General features: G+C 37.9%; 1 protein-coding gene across 20 annotated transcripts in view; it reads right to left on the bottom strand.

Annotated features, from left to right (window-relative positions):
• nrcama (neuronal cell adhesion molecule a) overlaps nucleotides 1-20,821 on the bottom strand; it is a 50,271-nt gene that overhangs the window by 4,296 nt on the left and 25,154 nt on the right. For 4 of the 20 annotated variants that reach the window (XM_084406279.1, XM_084406283.1, XM_084406292.1 and 1 more), the window contains exons 3-31: nucleotides 16,207-16,425; nucleotides 14,267-14,284; nucleotides 13,733-13,838; nucleotides 12,786-12,979; nucleotides 12,556-12,678; nucleotides 12,065-12,235; nucleotides 11,659-11,718; nucleotides 10,603-10,714; nucleotides 10,253-10,437; nucleotides 9,823-9,954; nucleotides 9,126-9,269; nucleotides 8,911-9,022; nucleotides 8,626-8,789; nucleotides 8,347-8,494; nucleotides 7,788-7,912; nucleotides 7,602-7,631; nucleotides 6,897-6,998; nucleotides 6,596-6,793; nucleotides 6,435-6,505; nucleotides 6,027-6,249; nucleotides 5,222-5,337; nucleotides 4,901-5,105; nucleotides 4,686-4,808; nucleotides 4,402-4,578; nucleotides 3,492-3,527; nucleotides 2,295-2,348; nucleotides 1,572-1,694; nucleotides 783-938; nucleotides 152-283 (exon numbers count right to left, since the gene is read on the bottom strand). In XM_084406279.1, the coding sequence (XP_084262405.1) occupies nucleotides 152-283; nucleotides 783-938; nucleotides 1,572-1,694; nucleotides 2,295-2,348; nucleotides 3,492-3,527; nucleotides 4,402-4,578; nucleotides 4,686-4,808; nucleotides 4,901-5,105; nucleotides 5,222-5,337; nucleotides 6,027-6,249; nucleotides 6,435-6,505; nucleotides 6,596-6,793; nucleotides 6,897-6,998; nucleotides 7,602-7,631; nucleotides 7,788-7,912; nucleotides 8,347-8,494; nucleotides 8,626-8,789; nucleotides 8,911-9,022; nucleotides 9,126-9,269; nucleotides 9,823-9,954; nucleotides 10,253-10,437; nucleotides 10,603-10,714; nucleotides 11,659-11,718; nucleotides 12,065-12,235; nucleotides 12,556-12,678; nucleotides 12,786-12,979; nucleotides 13,733-13,838; nucleotides 14,267-14,284; nucleotides 16,207-16,303 (3,637 nt within the window). In that variant the 5' untranslated portion in view covers nucleotides 16,304-16,425. Of the gene's footprint in view, nucleotides 1-151; nucleotides 284-782; nucleotides 939-1,571; nucleotides 1,695-2,294; nucleotides 2,349-3,491; nucleotides 3,528-4,401; nucleotides 4,579-4,685; nucleotides 4,809-4,900; nucleotides 5,106-5,221; nucleotides 5,338-6,026; nucleotides 6,250-6,434; nucleotides 6,506-6,595; nucleotides 6,794-6,896; nucleotides 6,999-7,601; nucleotides 7,632-7,787; nucleotides 7,913-8,346; nucleotides 8,495-8,625; nucleotides 8,790-8,910; nucleotides 9,023-9,125; nucleotides 9,270-9,822; nucleotides 9,955-10,252; nucleotides 10,438-10,602; nucleotides 10,715-11,658; nucleotides 11,719-12,064; nucleotides 12,236-12,555; nucleotides 12,679-12,785; nucleotides 12,980-13,732; nucleotides 13,839-14,266; nucleotides 14,285-16,192; nucleotides 16,426-20,821 lie in introns of all 20 variants that reach the window. The other 16 variants (XM_084406293.1, XM_084406294.1, XM_084406285.1 and 13 more) reach the window with 14 other exon arrangements.

Here is a 20,821-nt window from a genome sequence, read left to right as displayed (position 1 = left end):
TGGCATTAAAGTTTAGATTTTCATTCAAAATAGTTCATGTGGTCAAAGTGCTTATTTGTCAGTAGAATCTTGTCGCGTATTAGTGGTCTTAGGATTTTTTACCACATGGATGCGCTTAAATATCTCGCATCAATTTTGCACATTCACATACCCGGATATTTGCCTCCTTTGTTCCTCTTTATGAAGCAAACGATGAGGAGCACCAGGATCAGTAAAGCAATGGCACACATCAGCCCGATAAACCAGCCCTGCGTGGCAATGTCAACCTGCTTGCTGGTCATGGCTGTACGTGCACACACAAAAGAGACAGGAAGCAGATACAAAATGAACCAATTCTCAGTTTTCTTTCATTTGAAATGTTATGGTTAATGTATCGCTCAAATGTCACCCCCCCAAAAAAATGTTTAAATTGTGTCATCACATGGGTTGAACATCTAAATCACAGCAACAAAATCAGAAGTCTCATTTGTATGACGCTGACAAGAAATGACCACCATGGATTCGAGGAAGTGCATTGTGCATTTAAAATTCTCTGAAGACAAAAAGGGAAAAAAAAGGAAGGAAGGAAGGAAGGAAGGAAAGAAAGAAGGAAGGAAGAAAAGATGGACAATTCTGGCATGCATCTACATGTCCAAAAACCTGCCTGGACTTCAAGCATGTCTAATCTGTTAATATTCCAAACCAAAACTACAGCTGATGTCTGGAACTGAGACTGGGCGGGGCTTCACGGGTGAGTGACAGGTGAGGTGGATTCTGGCGATCTACAGACATGCTCTCCTCACCTGGAACTGTAATCACCAGAAGCTCTGTACTGTGGACCGTTGCGTCTGAGTGGTCTTTGGCTACCAACCGAACCCTATAAGGCATCCCCGGCTTTAGTCCTCTAATCTGATATGTCCGAGTGCCATTTACAAACTCTGTTTTCCAGGGTTCATTACCTGGAGAGAAGGACCGACGGCAGGGGAGAGATTATTGCAAAACCAGTTACTCCAGAAAAAGTGTATTTAATTAATTGAATGCTACAGTAGAATTTGTTCTTTAAAGTTAAAGTTGTTCCAAACCTGTACGAATTTCTTTCTTCTGCTGAACACAAAAGAAGATATTTTGAAGAATATGGGTAACCAAATAGTTGATGGACCTCATTGACTTCCATAGTATAGAAAATATTACCATGGAAGTAAATAGGGCCCATCAACTGCTTGGTTTCCAACATTCTCCAAAATATCTTCTTTTGTGTTCAGCAGAAGAAAGAAATTCATACAGGTTTGGAACAACTTGAGGGTGAGTAAATGATGAAAGAATTTTCATTTTTGGGTCACTTGTAATTATAATCAGAAAAAAAATCTTTCTATATTTATTTATTTATTTTTATGTATTTAAATTGTTTTAAAGCATAATAAAATGTTGAGTTAATAAAAGTACAGGAATCTATCAAAACAATGTTTATTCTGATATTAGACAATAAATAGTAGAAAATAACTTGATCTATGAACTTTGACTACGAATTATACTGTACTAAGGCTATATAGAGACGCACTGCAGTAGTCAAATTTTAAGGAGGAAAGTCTTACTGTTAGCAACAACATATTCCACATAAACATTCCTATCCGGCAAAGAGTTTTCCCAGCTTATTACAGCATGGCCCTCCTCCACCGAGGAGTTCACGCTCCCAAACATCCGAGCAGCAGGTGTCACTGATCAAACAAGGAAAAGTACAATTGATGTAAGAATTTAGAGAGAAGTTGTCACAAAAATCCTATATATTTCCATGTCTTGCGGCCCCAAAAAAGTGTGTGGACTTAATATAGAAGGTAGCTCTGATCAAATCTTTAGCATAATTTGCTTATATGCCACTAGTTTTGATATCTGATATCTAATACAATAAAATTCACATTTTAAGTGTTCTTTTTGGGGCTACTAGACTTTTTTCAATTACTCGCACAATCGTTCAAAAGTTTGGGGTTGGCAAAACAGTAATGTTGTGAAATATGATTACAATTTAAAATAACTTTTCCATTTTAATGTTTTAATAAATGCCACTTTTGATTAATATAATATGTCCTTGATAGAATAAATAAATAAATAAACTGCAGACCCAAACTTTTGAATCTACACTAGTTAAAGGGATAACTGTCATCACTTTCCTTTTATATTATAGATCATGAGTGAAACTGTATCTGACACCTTGTGAGGTATTAGACAGTATATTGTCAACAGTTTCCTGTTCAACACAGTATCATACAAGCATAACAATCGAGGAACGAGAGAAGGTGACGGGACAGGAGTGTTTGTACCCTTGTGAAACGGAGTGACAGAGGGGGTTGGTGGTGGATAAGGGGGGGCTGATCCTGGAAGAATACAGAGAATAGTGAAGCACACAACATGACACAAAACATTAGAGAGAGAGAAAACAAGGCAGCGAAAGAGAAATGCAGATCTGAGTTAACAGCATGCGGGGACGTGCAGTATACTGGTGCAATGAGAGCTGCAGAGAGGACCCTGAGATCAAGGCAGCCAGATTTGGGTTTGTCTCATCATCATACGTTCAAACATTACTCTATACTGAAAAACATCTAAAGTCCTTGTCTAAACTAATTAAAGGGATAGTTCAGCCCAAAATGAAACTTCTGCCATTTTTTCCTCAGCCTTTGATTTTAAAATGATTTTCTATTATGAAAATTATCGCACCTTTTCCACAATAACCACAGCTGTTAACCTCCAAAAATTACAATAAAAGTAGACCATATGACTTGTGTGCAATAGTTAGTCTTCTGAAGTGATACGATACTGTAGATTTGCTGTGACGAAAGGACCCAAATTTAAGTCAGTATTCACTGATAATCATCCCATACAGTGAGTTGTTAACAACCGAGTCAATAAGATGATTCAGTTCAATTTATGAATCATTTCAATTCATGAACTAATCATTTAGTCCAATTTGTGAACTTCATCATCATTGAAAAGAAGTGACTCAGAAGAACGATTCATTCACTGATGCGGTTCTCGAGTTCACCGGACTCACTGACTGATACAGTCACAACAGTTCACTGGGTGGGGAAAGATGAGTGAATAACAATTTAAATGTTTTTTTGTTTTGTTTTTTGGAGCTTAACAGACTTGGTCACAATTCTGTACAACTGTTGTCATATGGAAAAGAGCTTCATGAAGATTCATCAAAAATGATCCTTTTGTGTTCCACAGACAAACAGGTGTTCAAGAATTAAAGCTACAGCATTTATTTTTGAGTGAACTATTCCTTTAACAACAGATGTTCTAGCTAAGCCCTAATGAAAGCAGTGGGATGGAATTTGAATTTCTTGGTAACGTGACTCTCCATGACATATGGAGCAGGCCAGGTCAGGTGTAAAGCTTTTTGGCCTGAGGAAGTTCATGCATATGTATCTATTTCCTTTCAGTGCTACAGTGGCTTTCTAGTCTCATAGCTGATGCTTGACCAGCATGCATTCTCATCAGCCCGATACTGGTGTTACCTTTACCCGCCTTTACTGCGGGATGCCGAATTAACGCTTCAAAGAAAAGAGAGAGATAGAGACAAAAGAAGACAAAAGTAGAGTGGATGTAAGTAGTGGCCACCTGACGACCAATCATTTAAAAATAGAATGTTTCCAAAAGTGTAAATCACAAAATATGATGCTGCTGAAAGGTTCATTTTTATTCAATTCAAACAAACCCAAAAACAAAGAAGTTTTAATCATGGAACCCAACAGGCCAGAGCACCATAACACATTTAAGGCAACGATCTAAAGCAACTTTTAGTTTCACAGAACAAAATAGAACAAAAATTGGAGAATTTTATATATAAAATTGTATGTATTAATCTAATCAGTTTATTTAATCAGTTTAATCAATTAAACTTAATCCGCATTTTGTCTTCTTTTCCAGTGGTAATCTAAAACTGGTAATCTAACAAAATATTGGTATAAGATATTGGAAGTAAGAATTAAGTTATATTATCAGTAATATTATATATTTAGCAAAGCTGTATGCTTAAAATAAGGCAAAAAAAAAACACTGATAAAGAACATGATAACAGACTAAAGTGAATAGCATTTAAATAAGTGGCTAATATTGCCTTGAAAACAAACAACAAATAAATAAATAGGCTAGGTGTTAAGTTTGTGTATTAAATCTATTCATATACAACCCTAAAAGCACTGAAAGTATTAACACTGTAGTCATGGAACATGGAATGACATCAAGATCACTCAGATTCAGGAATCTGAGGACTGGATTCCTCAGTTGAAACAAACCTTTGTATAAGTTTTATTCTCCTTGCAATTTATACGAAGCCACCGATGAGAATAAAATACTGCATCTGGATCCTTGCATCGAATGCTGAAAATATTATATTGTAAAATCAGTCACAAAGCTAGTCCTCACCTTCGTCCATGATCGTGACAGCCTCTTCTGTGATGGTGGGGCCAGAGCCCTTGACAGTCATGGCATTCAGATAGAACTTGTAGCGCGTGCTGTACTTGAGGTTGTCCAGAGTGATGCTGGTCTGGTTTGCTAGTAGAGGCAGCTCTTTGAGAGGCCCAAGTTCATCAGTCGTATTGACTACAAGCAGAGAGTTAAAACAGAAAAGGTGAAAAGTATAAGCAATCTGTATCTTTTCATCAATCAGCAACAGATTCCCATCCAACATGCTGTGGTTTTAGACCTACTAGACTGGTATTTGAGCAAGTATCCAGTCAGGTGGCCGTTATCTTCCAGAGGTGGTGCCCATTCCACAATCAGTGAGTCCAGGTTCAGATTTCGGACTTTTAAATGTTTAGGAGGCCCGGGAACTAAAAAAAACACAATTTATATAATTTAAAATAATTAAAATGACATTAAAATTCCATACTTTGACAAATGAGTCCAGTATATACTACTGTACCTCCCTCTGGTGTTTCAAATTGCTGATCGGAGCTGGTGGGTCCGTCTCCTTTCCCATTGAAGGCTCTAATGTTGAGGGCGTACTGGCTGTAGGGATTAAGGCCGGGCAGACGACCCTCTGTCTCGTTCCCGTTAAAGATGAGCACCTGTGGCCTTTCATGCTCAAAGTCTTGCTTATGTAAGCTTCTCATCTTCCAATAACTCACCTACAAAATGTACGACACATTAGACTGTTTGCAGCTCAAATATCAACATATTTAGGTAGATGACCATGTGGTATAGAATATTTAACATAAATGTATTTTAAGTGTTCAGTAAGTACCTTATATCCCTTCAGTCGACCTTGGACTGTTGAAAGAGGAACAGCGTCCCAGCGAACTTCAGCAACTGTCCCATTCTGAACTGAAACTTGTATATTCTCTGGGGCCATAGTTGGTGCTGAGATGACAAAATACATGCTGTACATAAAAATATTGAATGCGTTTTTTTTTATTAAAATTTGGAATGGAACTACTCCTCAGTAATCAACATTTCTCAGACTCTGTCCACCTCTGATGTAAACTTTCAGTGATTTTGTCACAGTGCAATATATAATATAATATAATATAATATATCAAATAAATGGCAAGTTTGGGCATGAAACTCTAGATGGCGCGGGCTGATAGGTCCTTAACTCATTTGGTAGCGATTGCATCGTCATCTACATAGCACAGCCAGTAGTGTTGCCATTAAGGGTCTGCAGCTCGCTTTCAGAAACCCTCCACCTTCCCCAGCTCCACCTATATAGATCTGCTACGGTGGTTATTTCATTTCATGTATGTTACATGTGCAGCAGCAGCATGTCTTACATGCTCACAGCAATGTCTGTGAATGTATTGGCAGTAGTAAGTCTCGGTACTTGCTCTGCAGCAGTGTAGCAGATCTATTCTGCCAAGACCAAATACAGTAACATTGCCATATCCATTACCATTACCATGCCAATCTCTCCGAGAGTTGTCATGACAGAACATTATATATTTACATTTTGTGAATAGAAATTTTATACAAAATAATGTCATTACATATTACATAATAATTAAAACAATATGAATGGAAATACATTTGAATGCTTTCTGCAGCTCACTCACAGTCCTCTCCTGAGTATCCAAGCACCACCTCTGGTCTGGGGCCAGACCCGTAGTCATTGACCGCCTGTACGGTGACTTCATAGAGTGCAAAAGTGGGCGTTCCTGTCACCATGTATTGCGAGACATTGGCCAGATCGACTGACGTCCAGCGATCCGCATCTTTCATACTCCAGCTAACCTTGTATTTTAGGCCTGGACCGTTCGACTCCAGCCCAGTCAGCTCCTGCTCACCAGATATTAAAAAGAAAAACAGGTTTACCAAACGCTTTGACATTTCATCATCTATTCAACTACATCTTTAATAGTGTCCAAATACTTTTAGGAGTCACTAGAAACTAGAAACTATATATAAAAAAAGTTAAATTAGTAAGTACTGTATTGAATCAAATCACATCAAAAGAGTTTTACCGTCCAAGTTATTGTCATACTGTCGGGTGACGTTCCAATGACTTCAACATCTGATGGATTCATGTCAGGCTCTGTGAGGATCATAATCAGACTTTGAGCCATACAAATATAGGGAAGTTTAAATATTTTAAAGCAATCTACTTCCTAATAAGGTCACTCACGTGCAGGGTTGGTCCGGTACTGGCTGGACGGCACGCTGGGTTCACTCAGATTTACGCTATTGAGTGCCAGAACCCTGAAAGAGTAATAAACATATGGGGACAGCTCCAGTTGGGCTGTGGTGCTGGTTCCAGAAGCGCTGGTCATATTGTGCCATACTCCAGGCTCGTGGAGCGAATCTTCATATTGGATCAGGAACACTGAGGTAACCAGGGAAAAATGGATCAGAAGCTGTTGATGTAATATGTGCATCTCTATTTGATTTGACACAAGGAATCAAACAAAGTTCAGTTTTTAACTCACATTCAATAGGGCTATTGTGATCATCACCAGGGGTCCATGTAAGCCGAACACTGCGCTCTCCCTGGTCCGTCAGCTCCAGGTCTGTGGGCCGGTCCGGTTTCTCTGAAAAAACAGATATTATGAGACACAAAACTCGATCCAGCGGAAGTGCACCAGACATTACAAACATGCAACACAAGCCAAAATAAAATAACAAAAAATGACCACAAAACTTAAAAAAAATGCCAGTCTGAAATCTCACATTCTGTTAAAGGCATGATTACAAGGCACAGCCAAACAGATCTCATAAGAAAACAAAACTATTTTACATTTTGGCAAATTCATAATAATTTGTAAGATTTGAGTCATATGAAATCTAAGCATGAAGGTCCACCCCTAAACCAAACCCTCAGTGGGACACAGTGGGAATTCAGCACTAATTTGTGAAAATGTAAAATAGTCTTTTTTTTTTTAAACCATGCAGGTCTTTATTTTAAGTTTGAGTGTGCCTCATTTGTAAACAAGATGAAACTAAAAATCTAAATTGTCTTTAACAGTTTATTTATTAATGGGCAAAATCCACAAAACACATTCATAAGCACATATTAGGGAGATGAAGAGGGATAAACAAACAAACCCCCCCCCCCCCCCCAAAAAATATATATACACACAAATGTGTAAAATGGGTTTGGGACCTGTTTGGGAACTTAAAGAAGTGAGCTTTACCCAGTACTATAGATGGTGTTGGTGTGGCCTCTGACAAGGAAAGCAGTTTTGAGGAAGTCAAGATTTAATTATACAGAAAAAATACAATTTCAACTCTTCAACAGCACCCATATAATCTGTATTAACAAAAGGAAGCCAAATTGTATATTGTACAGTTTTTAAAAGTGATGTATAAACTGAGCGTACCGACAACTGTGAGTGTGGCTCTGGCTGAATCTTGGTCCAAGGTGGTGTTTCTGATGCAGGTGTAGGTGCCCTCATCCTCCTCTGTCACGTCACGTATAGTCAGACTATCAGGGCCAACCTCAAATCTACACACATACACACCTGTTAGTCAAAAACTAGCAGATACATGCCACCTTTCAAAGCATTTAAACACACCTTTCAGAACTTTCAAGGTTTTCACTTTTCTCAAACTAAATTATGCTTTACATTATAGGTACATTACATTATATTATCATGTCAATACGGGCCAAAATCTCAGAGGAATGTTTCCAGCATCTTGTTAAATAGGTAGTTCTGAAGGCAAAATGGGGTCCGACCAAGGTGTGCTAGCAAATAAACTGACCAGAAAGTGTATACTGTTAATGCTATAGAAACTGAAGTGGCAATAAAAATATATAATAATAAAATATAAAAAATGAATCTCCCTTGCTCTTATCATGTGCAGCGCTTAAGATGCTGAGCTTGGCTTTATATGGTGCTTATATTAAACAACATTTGCAGCACTGATTACAGGTCATACCGAGAATCGTCAGGAAGCTCTTCGTTGTCTTTGAGCCATATCATGGAGGGGAAGAGAGTGGGATCATGTTTGACCTTACACTCAAACACCACCATGCTGCTTCTTTGGACCACTTTATACCCAGGCTGTTTAAGGATCTGTGTAGGCTCTGTGGAAAGAGAGAAACAACATTTCCCATCTTACTACTTCCTTTAGTCTAGTCTATTATTCCTTCCTTCATTCAACATATTACAAATACGCTGATCTAAGCTGGACAAATTCAATTTAGCTTTCACTCACCTTTCACTTCCAGGTAAATGTGATTCTCTTTGTTTCCAAGATTGTTAGAGGCCATGCAGGTGTATTTGCCGCTGTTTAGTGACTGAGCCACACTGATCTCTAAGGTACCGTTTTTATGAATGCTGTACGAGTCGCTATCCAGTATGCTCTGACTGTCTTTAAACCTGGGGATCACGGACACATATTCAGCATGCAGCATTAACTCACAGTAAACACTTTTCTGGACATTAAAGACAAGCCTAAAAAGAATGAAAATGAATGCTAAATAAAATAAAATAAAATCACCATGTGATCTTTGGGAGGGGCGAGCCAAACGAAGCACAGTCTAATAGAGCCCTTCTGTTAGTGATGACTGAGTACACATGATTTGGAGGAGTCAGCACCCTTGGAGGTTCAGCTGAAACATAATAGAATATATTCAACAAAACATTTGAAAAATATAGAATAGAATAGAATAGAATAGAATAGAATAGAATAGAATAGAAATCCATAGAACTAACCCAGGACACTGACAAAGGCATTGGCCAGCAGGTAACCGTACTCATTGGAGGCGTTGCACTGGTAAACAGCACTTGAGCCTGTCTGAACATCACTGAGGATGATTTCGTCATCTTTGATATTCCGACTGGGGTCCTTATGTGAGTCTATCAAGAAATAGCATCATCATTTATAATCATAGTAAAACTATAATCAAGCCATTCTTTTCAAAAAAGCTATGCTACAAGCTACTAACAAGTACTTAACTAAGTAACTAAGTAGCTAACTACATCTGAAGGGAGAAATACCCTTTTGTATGTATATTAGATGATTTAATTTATTATTTAATCAGAGCAATATTTTCCATTGGTACAAAAACAATAGAAGGAATTAGGGTGAAAGCATCAAACTTCAACAGATATGATACAAATGAATTTTTTTATTAAAAACGTATGTAAGCGATAGGGGTGAAAAGCAGCATTAAACAAAATATTATGCTAAGAAAAGAATGCGCAACCGATGAACTTGATTCTGTTATGCGCAGATTCAGTTTTATTAAATTAGTTTATTTACATGTACAGTACTGTACGAAAAAACGGATTTAACTAGAATAAATCAGAACTTTTTACATATCAATATAAATTTTGTTACACGTTGAAAATAGTAGCTAGATACTGAAAAAGCTTATTTTTTTTGAAAAAATGTGAGTGGGTGACATACTTTCAATGGGAATTCCGTTGACAAACCATGTGACCTTGGGTTGAGGGATGCCACCCACCCGGCAGGTGAGCATTCCGTTTTCTTTCGGGGCCAGGATGAGGTTCTGAGGGGCACTGATCCAAAAAGGAGCCGCTGTGGCGATGGAAGGAGAGAGTTCAAAATCAAATTGACAAAATTTTCTTTTAGAATGTTATTTTCCTGTGCCACACTTTAGAATTAGTCAATCATATGTTGCAAAACAAATAGTAACAAATATCTTTTGGATTTTTGGCAAACCAGGGGTTATTATCTGAACAACAGGAAACACAAAGGGTCTTTTAAATCAGCTCAAGTCCATGAATGGTTCAGGATGGTGTCCAGGGGTCAGTGAATGATGTGACTAAACAGGATTTTTGAGATGTGACAGATGAAAAGACGTCCTGTGACAGACCTCTGACCACTACAGTGATGGTGTGATGGTTGCTCCCCAGGCGATTCTTGGCTAAACAGCGATAATCTCCCCCATCCGCTTCTGTCACCTCAGTTATTTTCAGAGTTTTCTGGAAACTGTGAAATGAAAAACGGCTGCTTGGCAGCTCCCCGACCACCTTAGTCCAGGAGATTTCTGGTGTTGGACTGAAAAACACAAAAACACACAAAAACTTTTGAACTGTTAGTCACATTTAAGCAAAACCTTTAATACAATCTGACCTCAATCAGAAGAACAAATGGACATGGAAGCAAAACATTAGCTACTCTTCGACCCAAGATATACCCGTTTATCCACTTCCTGTTACTTACAGGCCATCAGCAAGGCATTCCAGCTCCAGCGTGTCTCCTCTCAGGACCATGGCGGTACTGTGCGCTCCTGGTGGGTGCATGAAAGTGGGCGCTCTCTCCCCAGATGGAGTGTCTAGAACAGGGATTGGTCACAATCAGAAAGACAAGTCTTGTAGCCAGCCAGTTATTACCCAGGACTTATGTGAGGGGAAAAGATTCTATTTTGGTATGTAAAACCACACATGAACAAGCCAGATAAAAGGTGTGCAAATAGCATATTGCTGATCAAATTTGATGCTATATAATGAAAAAGTTTGAAAATACACTTATTTTGATACTCCGATAAGTTCCCTGAAAGCCTTGTGACTTAATCGCCCTGATGTCTTTGATCAAGTGAACCTCATATTGGAATGACAAGAATTTTATCCTTCCATTGCTTCTTTTGGATGGACATGCATGGCCTTTAAAAGAGAATGGAAGGATCCAAATGAAAATATAATAGGAATGAACAATGTTTTCGTGAGATATTTTACAGAACTTTATATAGTGTTGCAGAGAATGTACTATGCAACACTGATACATTTATTCAGTTCGATTCAAAGAAAGGTGAAAGTTTAGTGAACAACTGACCAGTAGGAGATACTGCAGACACTGCCTAAATGTTAATTAGACAATTAAAAACAAAGAAAAAGGACTGATTACCATTCATATACAGTCATCTTGGAAATGTTTGTTGCAATAAACAATGCAAAATTTATTGTTTCAAATTTCCAGTCATTCCCATGATAGTCAACTCCTGTAGTGTTGGCTTCAGTCCTTTTGTCAGTTAAATCTGACTAAATCAGTTTTCATTAAAAAAGATGAAATGAAATGAATATTAATGCCAAGTGCGGTACAGAGGGAGACCTTCATAGAGATTAGGTTGTTTGAGGTCAGGGTTGGGATTCTACAGAAGTGGGTTATATTTCTGGTTATAAGTGATATATTAGGTAATGAGCTATTCCTGGTTAGGCAGAAACACAAGTGATGGGAGGGATGAAGGCTGGGTTCACTTGGATAAGTTCTACTAGCACTCACCACCCCAAAAATCTGAGCCATTCAAAAAAGCTGCCAACACAGTGTCATTCATAGCTTCAACTGGAATACAACAGAAAATTATGAGCATGCAATGCTTTTACATTTACGGGTCTGGAAAAAGCAGGAGGCATTTAAAACAAAAATTCTAAAAATCAAATCAAATATCAAGGAATTATCTTCACTTTAGGGTTTTTCTTATGGCAGTAGATTATATAATTTATTAGATATTTTCATAGATTTACAGCCCTAATAATAACAACAGAATTGTGATTCTGTATATACAGCATGTAAAATCTGATTCTGTATATTGTGCAAGCTTAATTCAACATAAATAGGCAGTGTTGCTTCTATTACAAAACCTGATTTACATTGTTTGGAAGAGAAATCAGTGACAAAAAACACTTACTGTCCAGCACGTTGACTGTGATAGGCTGTTTCTGTTGGATAGTCTGAGTGTGTGGGAAGCGGGCATAGCAGATGTAGTCGTTTCTGGAGTCTTCCATGAGCACATTGGAGAAATATAGGTCTCCGTTTAAAGCCTGGGACACACGACTGTTTTGGGGAAGTCTTTGGAAATCTGACAAAATGGAGTAGACAAATGTTGTCTGTATTTGATTTTTGGCCTTTTGCCACCCTTATCAAGTAGTATGAGAGCAGATATAAGCATTTAAAGTCATTTTAAACACCATTTGCCAATAAAACAAGGACCATGAAAAAACAATGAGCTTAACCTCCGAAACAGAGCAACGAATTTACATACTTGGGTTTGCCATGTAAAGTATATGAAAACATAACCAAATGACATTTCAGTGGCTGCTTACACTAGGATGTGCTAGACAGCCGTGTGTGGCGTGTTATTGTCATAAAAGCATGTGAATATAGGTGATACTGTCTTACTGTTATCCATCCAGAAGATGATTGGAGGAGGCAGGCCAGCTGGGGGTCTGCACTGCAGTACTAAAGACATTCCCCTCTGTACAATGATTGGTTCATTTTTCTCTTTTGACCACAAGGGGGACCCTATGAAACAGAATTGGAGGCTCAATTAAACAAAAGCTAACAGGAGACGACTGAAAAATATTAAAAAAAAAGCATTCCTGTGTCAATTTGATCTGTGCCTGTCTTACTTGACTGACGGATGACGATGTTATTGGACACGGCAGAGCCATGCTCGTTGCGGGCGATGCACTGATACACGCCCTCGTACGCCTCGGCCTTCTCTCCGCTGATGTCAATGACCAGAGTGCCTGAGCTGGGCTTCATAATAACTTTCGAATCCTTTTCCACATCGAAATGAGTGCCGTTGCGTGTCCATGAAAAGCTAGAGTGAAAACAGAAAATCCATTAGGAGAGGATGCACACAGTGACTTTACAATCAATATTTTTATTTATAACAACATTAATCATTCCTCGCTTGTCAATCAAAGTTGTTTGCGTAAAGGAACAGTTCACCCAAAAAGTTTCCACCCTCACACACCCGTTCAGATCTTTATTATTATTTTCTTTTTTACGTGAAACATAAAAGGAGATTTTTAGCTGAATGTCCAAGCTGCCTTTTTCCACACAAAAAAACTTGATAGTGATTTACATTGTCAAGCTCCAGGATAAAAAGGATAAATAAAGCATTATAAAAGAGGTCTATATGACCTTTGTGCAATATTTCAAGTTTCCTAAAGCCATAAGATAGCTTTGTGTGAAAGAGTCTAAAATGTAAGCTGTTATTCACTGATAATTGCAAATAAACCAGTTATATTTCAGTCTGTTCTTCGCATTAAGCTACTGTATGACTTCAAAAGACTTGCATTTTAGCACACAAAAGTCACTGAAAGATAATTTTATGATGTGTTTGGCAGTGTAAATCATCATCCGCGTTTGGTTGTATGGAAAAGAGTGGACTTTCAGCCTAATACTTCCTTAAAATAAATAAAATAACTAATTGATGACAAAATATCCACCATTTAAAGACCTGCATAATGTTTAAAGAAGAGTTTAGTAGGTGTTAAGCATCAGGCATCAGTCCACAGCAGCAGAATCTGCAGTAGCGGTAACCATGGTGATTCAAAGTGACACCCACCTGGGATGAGGCTTTCCTTTCGCTTCACAGTGGATAATGATGTTCTCCCGAGGGTCGATGATGTAATCCTTGGGGGACTGATGAGTTATAGTGGGAGGCTGAGGCACTGAAGCACAGAAACCAGTGTGAAGACAAGCATCTCTATTTCCCACACACACAACACACACACACACACACACACACACACACACACACACCTTGACACAAACCAGCACAGATGCACCACCTTTGCAGAAACTGATTCTGCAAGAAAATATCTAAAAATATAAATGTGCCCACCTTTAGTTTATCAATGTAACAGAACCCAGAGAGACAAACAACCAAAGAGCATGCAGCATGCAACACAAACTCTCATGAAAGTTCTTGTTGGCATGGCAGATCAAAGCTATATTTTACATATAGCTTTATAGTTGGATTATTTAATGTTTAATAAAAAATACAAGTTAGTATGCATATCAAAATCATAAACACTTCAAGCGGAAGAAAGCAAAAGACATTTACAGTAAATTTCACGGCAAATGTGCCCAGACTTACATCCCTCCAGAACTTTAGCTTTTTTGTCCAAATGAATCAGGAAATACATAAGCAGAGAGTAAAAGAGTTCAAATTAGTGTAAGAGAAGAAGAGAGAACTGAAGATCAAACAAAATTATGTTCCCCTCAGAGAAACTTCCGGAGGTGTGTTGGGCACTCATTACCCATCATGCAACGTTCATGCCATTTCATTCTCCTATTGCAGTTCGGATGGAAGCTGATTGTTTGTCGATGATTCATTGGCTTTACCACCCTGATAAGAGTGGTTCATGCATTAAAGACTCCAAAGATTGTAAAATGCGGAACGTTCTGTACTGAACAATATGATGGAGTTGAATTCTGTAACGATAAACTACTTCATCATTAAAAAGATGCTTCACTCTTTACCAATGCAATCTTTTGTAACATTATACATGTCTTTATTGTCAATAAATTTAATGCATCTTTGCTGAAAAAAAATGCAAAAAAATCGTACTGACCCCAAACTTTTGAACGGCAATGTATCTTATGCATTCATGTAGTTGATATCACAGCAACAGAGTGATAGAAATAGAAAGATGGAGGGAGAAAGAGTGACCAATGCTCTCTAAAAGTCCTTGTATATTCTGCTTACACAGTAGTGATGCTGACTTTACACACTGTCAGTATGTAAACGTGAAACGCATCTCTAGAGAGCAGCAGCTGAGAAACGAGAAACACTGCGAGGACTCACAGTGACACACTCGACTGCATTTCCATGTTTATAATGAGGGGTATTTTACTTTTTTTGTGTGTGCTTGAATGAATCTGGATTGAAAATCTTTCAAGGGGTCATGACATGGATTTATTTATTATTATTTTAATATGTTCCTTGAGGTTCACTAATAATTGTAAAGTTTTTGGCACACAAAAACAAATGTATATGCAAAAAAAAAAAAAAAAAGATTTCATTCTGACCCTCTGTCTGAAGTTTTTAGTGGTCAGCTCTTAAGGGCTTGTCAGTAGACAGCCACTGTTATGATTGGCTAACGTCACTGCATAGGAAACAGTATCAACGCCCACTCGCTATTGTACGTGTGTAAGTGTTTTGAAAATATTATGCATATAAAACCATAATTAACAGACAAAGCTTTATGAAATCGCATTTCGTTATGCAGCGGCTATCAGATCCAACAAAGCTGACCGCTTCATCTGTCAAAAAAAGTTTATTTGCGAACTCTCCAACATTACACTGTACCTCGTTTATACAACAAAATGCTCCGAACAAACATACGATCTGGGAGGCCATTAAAATAAACCATCCACTTGTTTCTGATGTTGCGATCCTTCTGAAGTCTGTTTAAACTGGACATGTTTAGCGAACGTTCTTTCACTCTTCCATTTGTCCTGTTGTCGACAGTTTCAAGTGCATGGAGTATGTCAGAAACTGAATGCACATATGTATACTGTATCCAGTGTTGACAGCGTCAGTGATTATAATGAGTTTGATTTGTTTTTGACGTGACGTGATGCTCACATACAGTGTAGGCAAATGTCAGCTGTTAAGCAACTGAATGCAAGTGGGCGTGGTCTATGATTCCATGATGTATAACTATTCGTCAATGTCTTGCTCTGGAGGCAGTCATATGCAAATGAATTTGCCCATATGACATCACAAATCTCACCATATTCAAACGAGCTGTTTTTGGAGCTATACTTTGTTTATAATGAGGAGAACGTTTTAAGCTATGAAACTTGCAGGATCTCTTTTAATTTTATTTCAAATCTTGTCTAAAAATGTCTAAAAAGAACCATGACAGAAGATCTTCATGTCAATCGCACATCTCGACTTAGTGAACTCATTTTAAAATCGGTTAGGCAGCTTTTTTGTGCACAGCTGTCAAATTAAATTTATATTAGTGGGAATTATTACATTTTATTACATCACATCAGATTCAATTTTGGTCACTGCGCAATACTCACGATCTAGAGGCACTTCTAATCCAGTGGTCATGTGACCCAGCAGCAGCAGTAGCATAACAGCTCCTTCACAGAGCATGCAACTCCTCTTCCTATCCATGGCAAGGGTGCGTTACATGAAAATCCTTCCCCTCCAGGTCAAAGCAACTGGGCCTTGTGATTCGCACTCAATGTGACCATTCAAACATACAGTATAGGTGCATCCAAGACTAGCCAGCGACTCTGAAAGAGAAAATAGATATAAAAACAATGACCTAAAAGCACAAACAGATGGCAAGATCTTTATTAGGAAATCCGTGCTGGAGACGGACAGCTCGCGTGGGCTCTGATCGTCCTGACATACACAGAGACATGTGAGGCACTCAGCTGGAAGAGACTGGGACGCTGTGATGGCAGCACACCCTCAGCACTGGCATATGGATGTCAATACACATGGCTGAAGCACAAAATTACACAGCCTGCTGTCTGGTTCCTCAGAGGTGGGTAAAGAGACCCCAGCCCCCCCCCCCCCCACCAGAAATACCTTTCCTGCTCCAGAAATCCTTTTGTTTTATCGTTCTGCTTTCTGCATGCACTGAATAGAAATTTATGAAGCACATTTTTTCAAATGGTTAAAAGTAGAATGTGGTCTAAAAGTACAATGCTCTTTAGAAAACAAAACAAAACCAAAAATAAAATAAATAAATGTGTGATTAGGAAAATAAAAAATTACATTTACAATCAATTGATTGAGACACTTACTAGTTATAACATCATTGATGTGTTTCCCAACCTTTTAATGTGGCATAAACATGTGTACACACATGTAAAACACATCATTATTATGGTGGATGAGTGACTGCAATGTTTTTGCGATATAAACCCAAGTAAAAAGTTTTCAGTGAGGAAGGAGGAGTATAATGTGTCAGAGAAGTGAACTAGCATTGGTTGATCCTGCCGGTAGGTAGAGAGAGTGCTATCTGAGTGATTCTGCTGTGTAGCAGGCTGTGTCAGGGAAATGGGCTCTGCTTTGCATAATTCATGAGCTCGGAAACCTTGATGGAGTCATACAGCGAGAGAGAGAGAGAGAGAGAGAGAGAGAGAGAGAGAGAGAGAGAGAGAGAGAGAGAGAGAGAGAGAGAGAGAGAGAGAGAGAGAGAGAGAGAGAGAGAGAGAGAGAGAGAGAGAGAGAGAGAGAGAGAGAGAGAGAGAGAGAGAGAGAGAGAGAAACAGCGCATGATTCTGTAGAGCAAAAAAATTATCTCAAGGTGAAGGTTTCAGACATTCAAGACAGAGACAGGTTCCTCTGGATATCACATGCACCATGAGCATCACTTGTGCAAAAATTTGGAATCTATCTATATCACATTTCTCTGTGATTCAGGACTGGTTACCTAGATACACTTGTGGTGATACATTTACAATAGAGGCCAGTTGCTTGGACACGGATTAAAATATGGTTTAAAAATGTAATGCTCTTCAGGTTAAGACAAGTCTTTAGGAGACCCTGATTTAAGTCTCATTTAGGCTAGTGACATTAGAAAAAAATATATAGATAGGAAAATACAAAATATTAACTTTATTAATTTATAGTAATTCAAAAACTCTTTAAGATACCATATGAGAAATATTGTTATTTATTGTTATCAAGTGTGGTGGGTCATGACCCAAAGCAAAACAAAACAAAAAAGTGTGGAAAGGAAAGTATTTAAAAATGCAACCAGTGCTCATTGAATACAGTAAAAAAAAAAATTACAGAAGTGAATAAAGACACTCAAAGGCCTTTAGCACTTTTTTGGCTGAAGAAAAAGGCAAGACTCCCTAGATTTAGCACATTTTCAGTATTTCAGACAATGTGCACAGCGTGTCTGATGGCTGCTATGGTGACAGTATGTGCTCAGGCGCCCTTTGGAAAATCTGAACCGGTCAATTGCAGTGGAGAGAGTGACAGTGACAATGTCTTAAATGGAAACTGTCAATCACATTTCCTGTTGCCACGCAATCAGCTTGACCTTTAGCTATTCTCAAACATAAGAATCGGTGAAAAAAAACTAGTAAGCAATGTCATCTGTGCCTTTTAAAATGAGAGTATTATACCGTTTATACCAGGTATTAAGATGCGTTTTGGTTGATCGGATCACAAATAGTAGACCACACCGAACGCAGTCAGTGCATGTTAGGAATCAGGAATAGAGAGAAAACATTGTGCTTGGTATGTTTTTCGTCTTCAAAACAAACTTGAGTCTTCAGCCGACAAAGTTTAAATCCCGCCTGGCTAATGCGCTACCCATAATGTTTTTGTGGTTGCTCGAATGCATTCGACCACATGAGCGTTTATACTATGAAAGCAGTCCGATCATTTTCGACTACCTCTGGAAGCGGTCGAAAGTGGACAAGCTCAACTCAGACCAATATGATTAGTGAGACTTCATGAAAAGTGAAAGGGTGAAGTTATTCAACATCGCAGACCCCGTTTACACCTGTATTTTGCGTCGTCCACTTGTGATCTGATCGACCAAATGCATCTTCATACCAACTGTAAACAGGGCCATAGAGACAAAGTCTAGATTCATGTCTGTGTTGTCATATGGTAGAGATGTGCAGTCATGTATAGTCTGTCTGAATTACAAATTTGCATAGCACAAACAACATTGTTTCTAATCGTTAAATGTTCAACACTTTTTTTCTCTGGCAATAATTCATGATTTATGTATGAATGAATTAGCCAACAGATGTTCCCGAATTCAGGCTATTAACATTCTGGTCAAATTAACTGAATCAAGACACCTAATGAAAAATTCCCTTACATCTCTTCATTTTTACATATATTTTCCTTACAGCTCTCATATTTTTTTTAAAGATTGGAAAATTTCATGAGATAGACTGCAGCATATTAATAGTTTTTAATTGTTTAAATGGTGGCTTGTAGCCCTGGTGCTTTGGCATAAGTATAGGCTACTTTAAAATAACTCAGAGGGATGCTTTGGGTAACATTGGGTCTCACAAAACTGATTTAGATACTGTGCTGACTCATTCATCTCATGACAGAATCAATAGAGATGGAGGAGAGATACAGCTCAGGAAATCTGATCTAATCACTCTCTGATTGGCTGGATGAAGGACTAAAGGCACAGACATCTGTCCTGAATAATGGATCTTAATCTAGGGCAGCAGGGCTTCTGAGGCCCCTTTTCTGGATCAACTTGGCTAATGGCTTCTTTATTGGACCAAGACCACCCTGGATGGGCAAAAAAGATAAACAAACTAAAGGGAATATGCGTCATATGCTCTAAAAAGTCAATCTTTTTATCAACAATTTTCCATAAATGTCTAAATAAATATCTAAATATTTTATATTTAAAGCCATTCACATTACTTGAGTTATTATCTATGAGTCATTATGCAAATTCACTTTCAGCAAGAGAAATTTTGCCACAGGCTTTTCCAAAACCAGTCTATTTTAGTATTCATCTCAGCATAATCCCAGCATAAATTAAGAAGAATATATGCAAATGAATGTCATCATTTACATATGAATGGCCTTCTACTGTAAAAAAGTGAACAGAGACCATACCGTACAGTCAAAAGGACTTCATTCATATGGGTTTGTTTTGACCACATCCTACTGCTGCCTTTTGTGGGTTTGGCTCACTTGTTGTTTGTGTTGACAAGTGGTTATTCTCTTTCACGAGGAGGGAGATCAGAAGTCATTGTTGTCAAACTGTCTTTTTCGTATTTGAGTTTGTTTCTAGCTATTTAAACTACCTTTTAAACAAACCTTTGGTCCGTTACCATACCATAGTAAATAATGTTTGCTTTTTCTATTGAAATGTCTAGTTCGAAGTCAGAATACTGTAATTACATGAGTCCCTTTAATGAAACTTTCATCTATCCCGTGTACAAGGCTACAGAAGTGTGAGAACCATCGACAGAATGTCCATCTTATGTTGGGGAGGGTCTTTCAGACTGTGTGTACAGAGAAGGGCTGGCTATTACCATGAGAATGAGACACAAAATAAACTGAGACCAAAATGATTAGTGAAACTTATTCAACATTGCAGACATACTGCACATCTTAAATACCATAAACCCCCTCAAATGTATATATTTTTTAACAATAATATTATTTTATGACCCTCAAAAAGCCTAAAGAAGCACTTTAGAAGACAAAATAAAAATTTGTCAGATGAATTATTTCTTTAACTTTATAAATATAAAAAATGGATGGACTGGCGTAAACACTCAAAGTCAATGGTTCATCAAAGCAAAACAAAACAACTAAACAAAGCAAAGCACAAAAAATGAAAAAAAGAGAAAATACTATATAATATATATTGTTAGCTTTCTTATAATAGTCACTTGAGTCTATTCAGTTTATCGAATTAATAATTCCTCTTTACTTGTAAACAATTTCGCTAATAACTTTGCCGATTTTCAACCCTCTTTGTATTGGTACAATATCGGTAGTATATGTAAATGAACAATGTTTACTCGTTACCTGGACTGAGAAATTCCCGTTTATTGGTCAACGAAAGTCGTGTAGTTTGTTTCCGTGAAAACTACAAATTACACATTTTTGTATCCCTGCCCACAGAGAGTCGGATTGACAGAGGGTTAAATAACAAAACCGTTATTGTAA

The sequence above is a fragment of the Rutilus rutilus genome (genome assembly GCF_951802725.1).
Source record: "Rutilus rutilus genome assembly, chromosome: 4".
Classification (NCBI taxonomy): Eukaryota; Metazoa; Chordata; class Actinopteri; order Cypriniformes; family Leuciscidae; genus Rutilus; species Rutilus rutilus.
The sequence above is the reverse complement of the archived record's forward strand: the minus strand, read 5'-3'. Positions and strand labels throughout refer to the sequence as shown.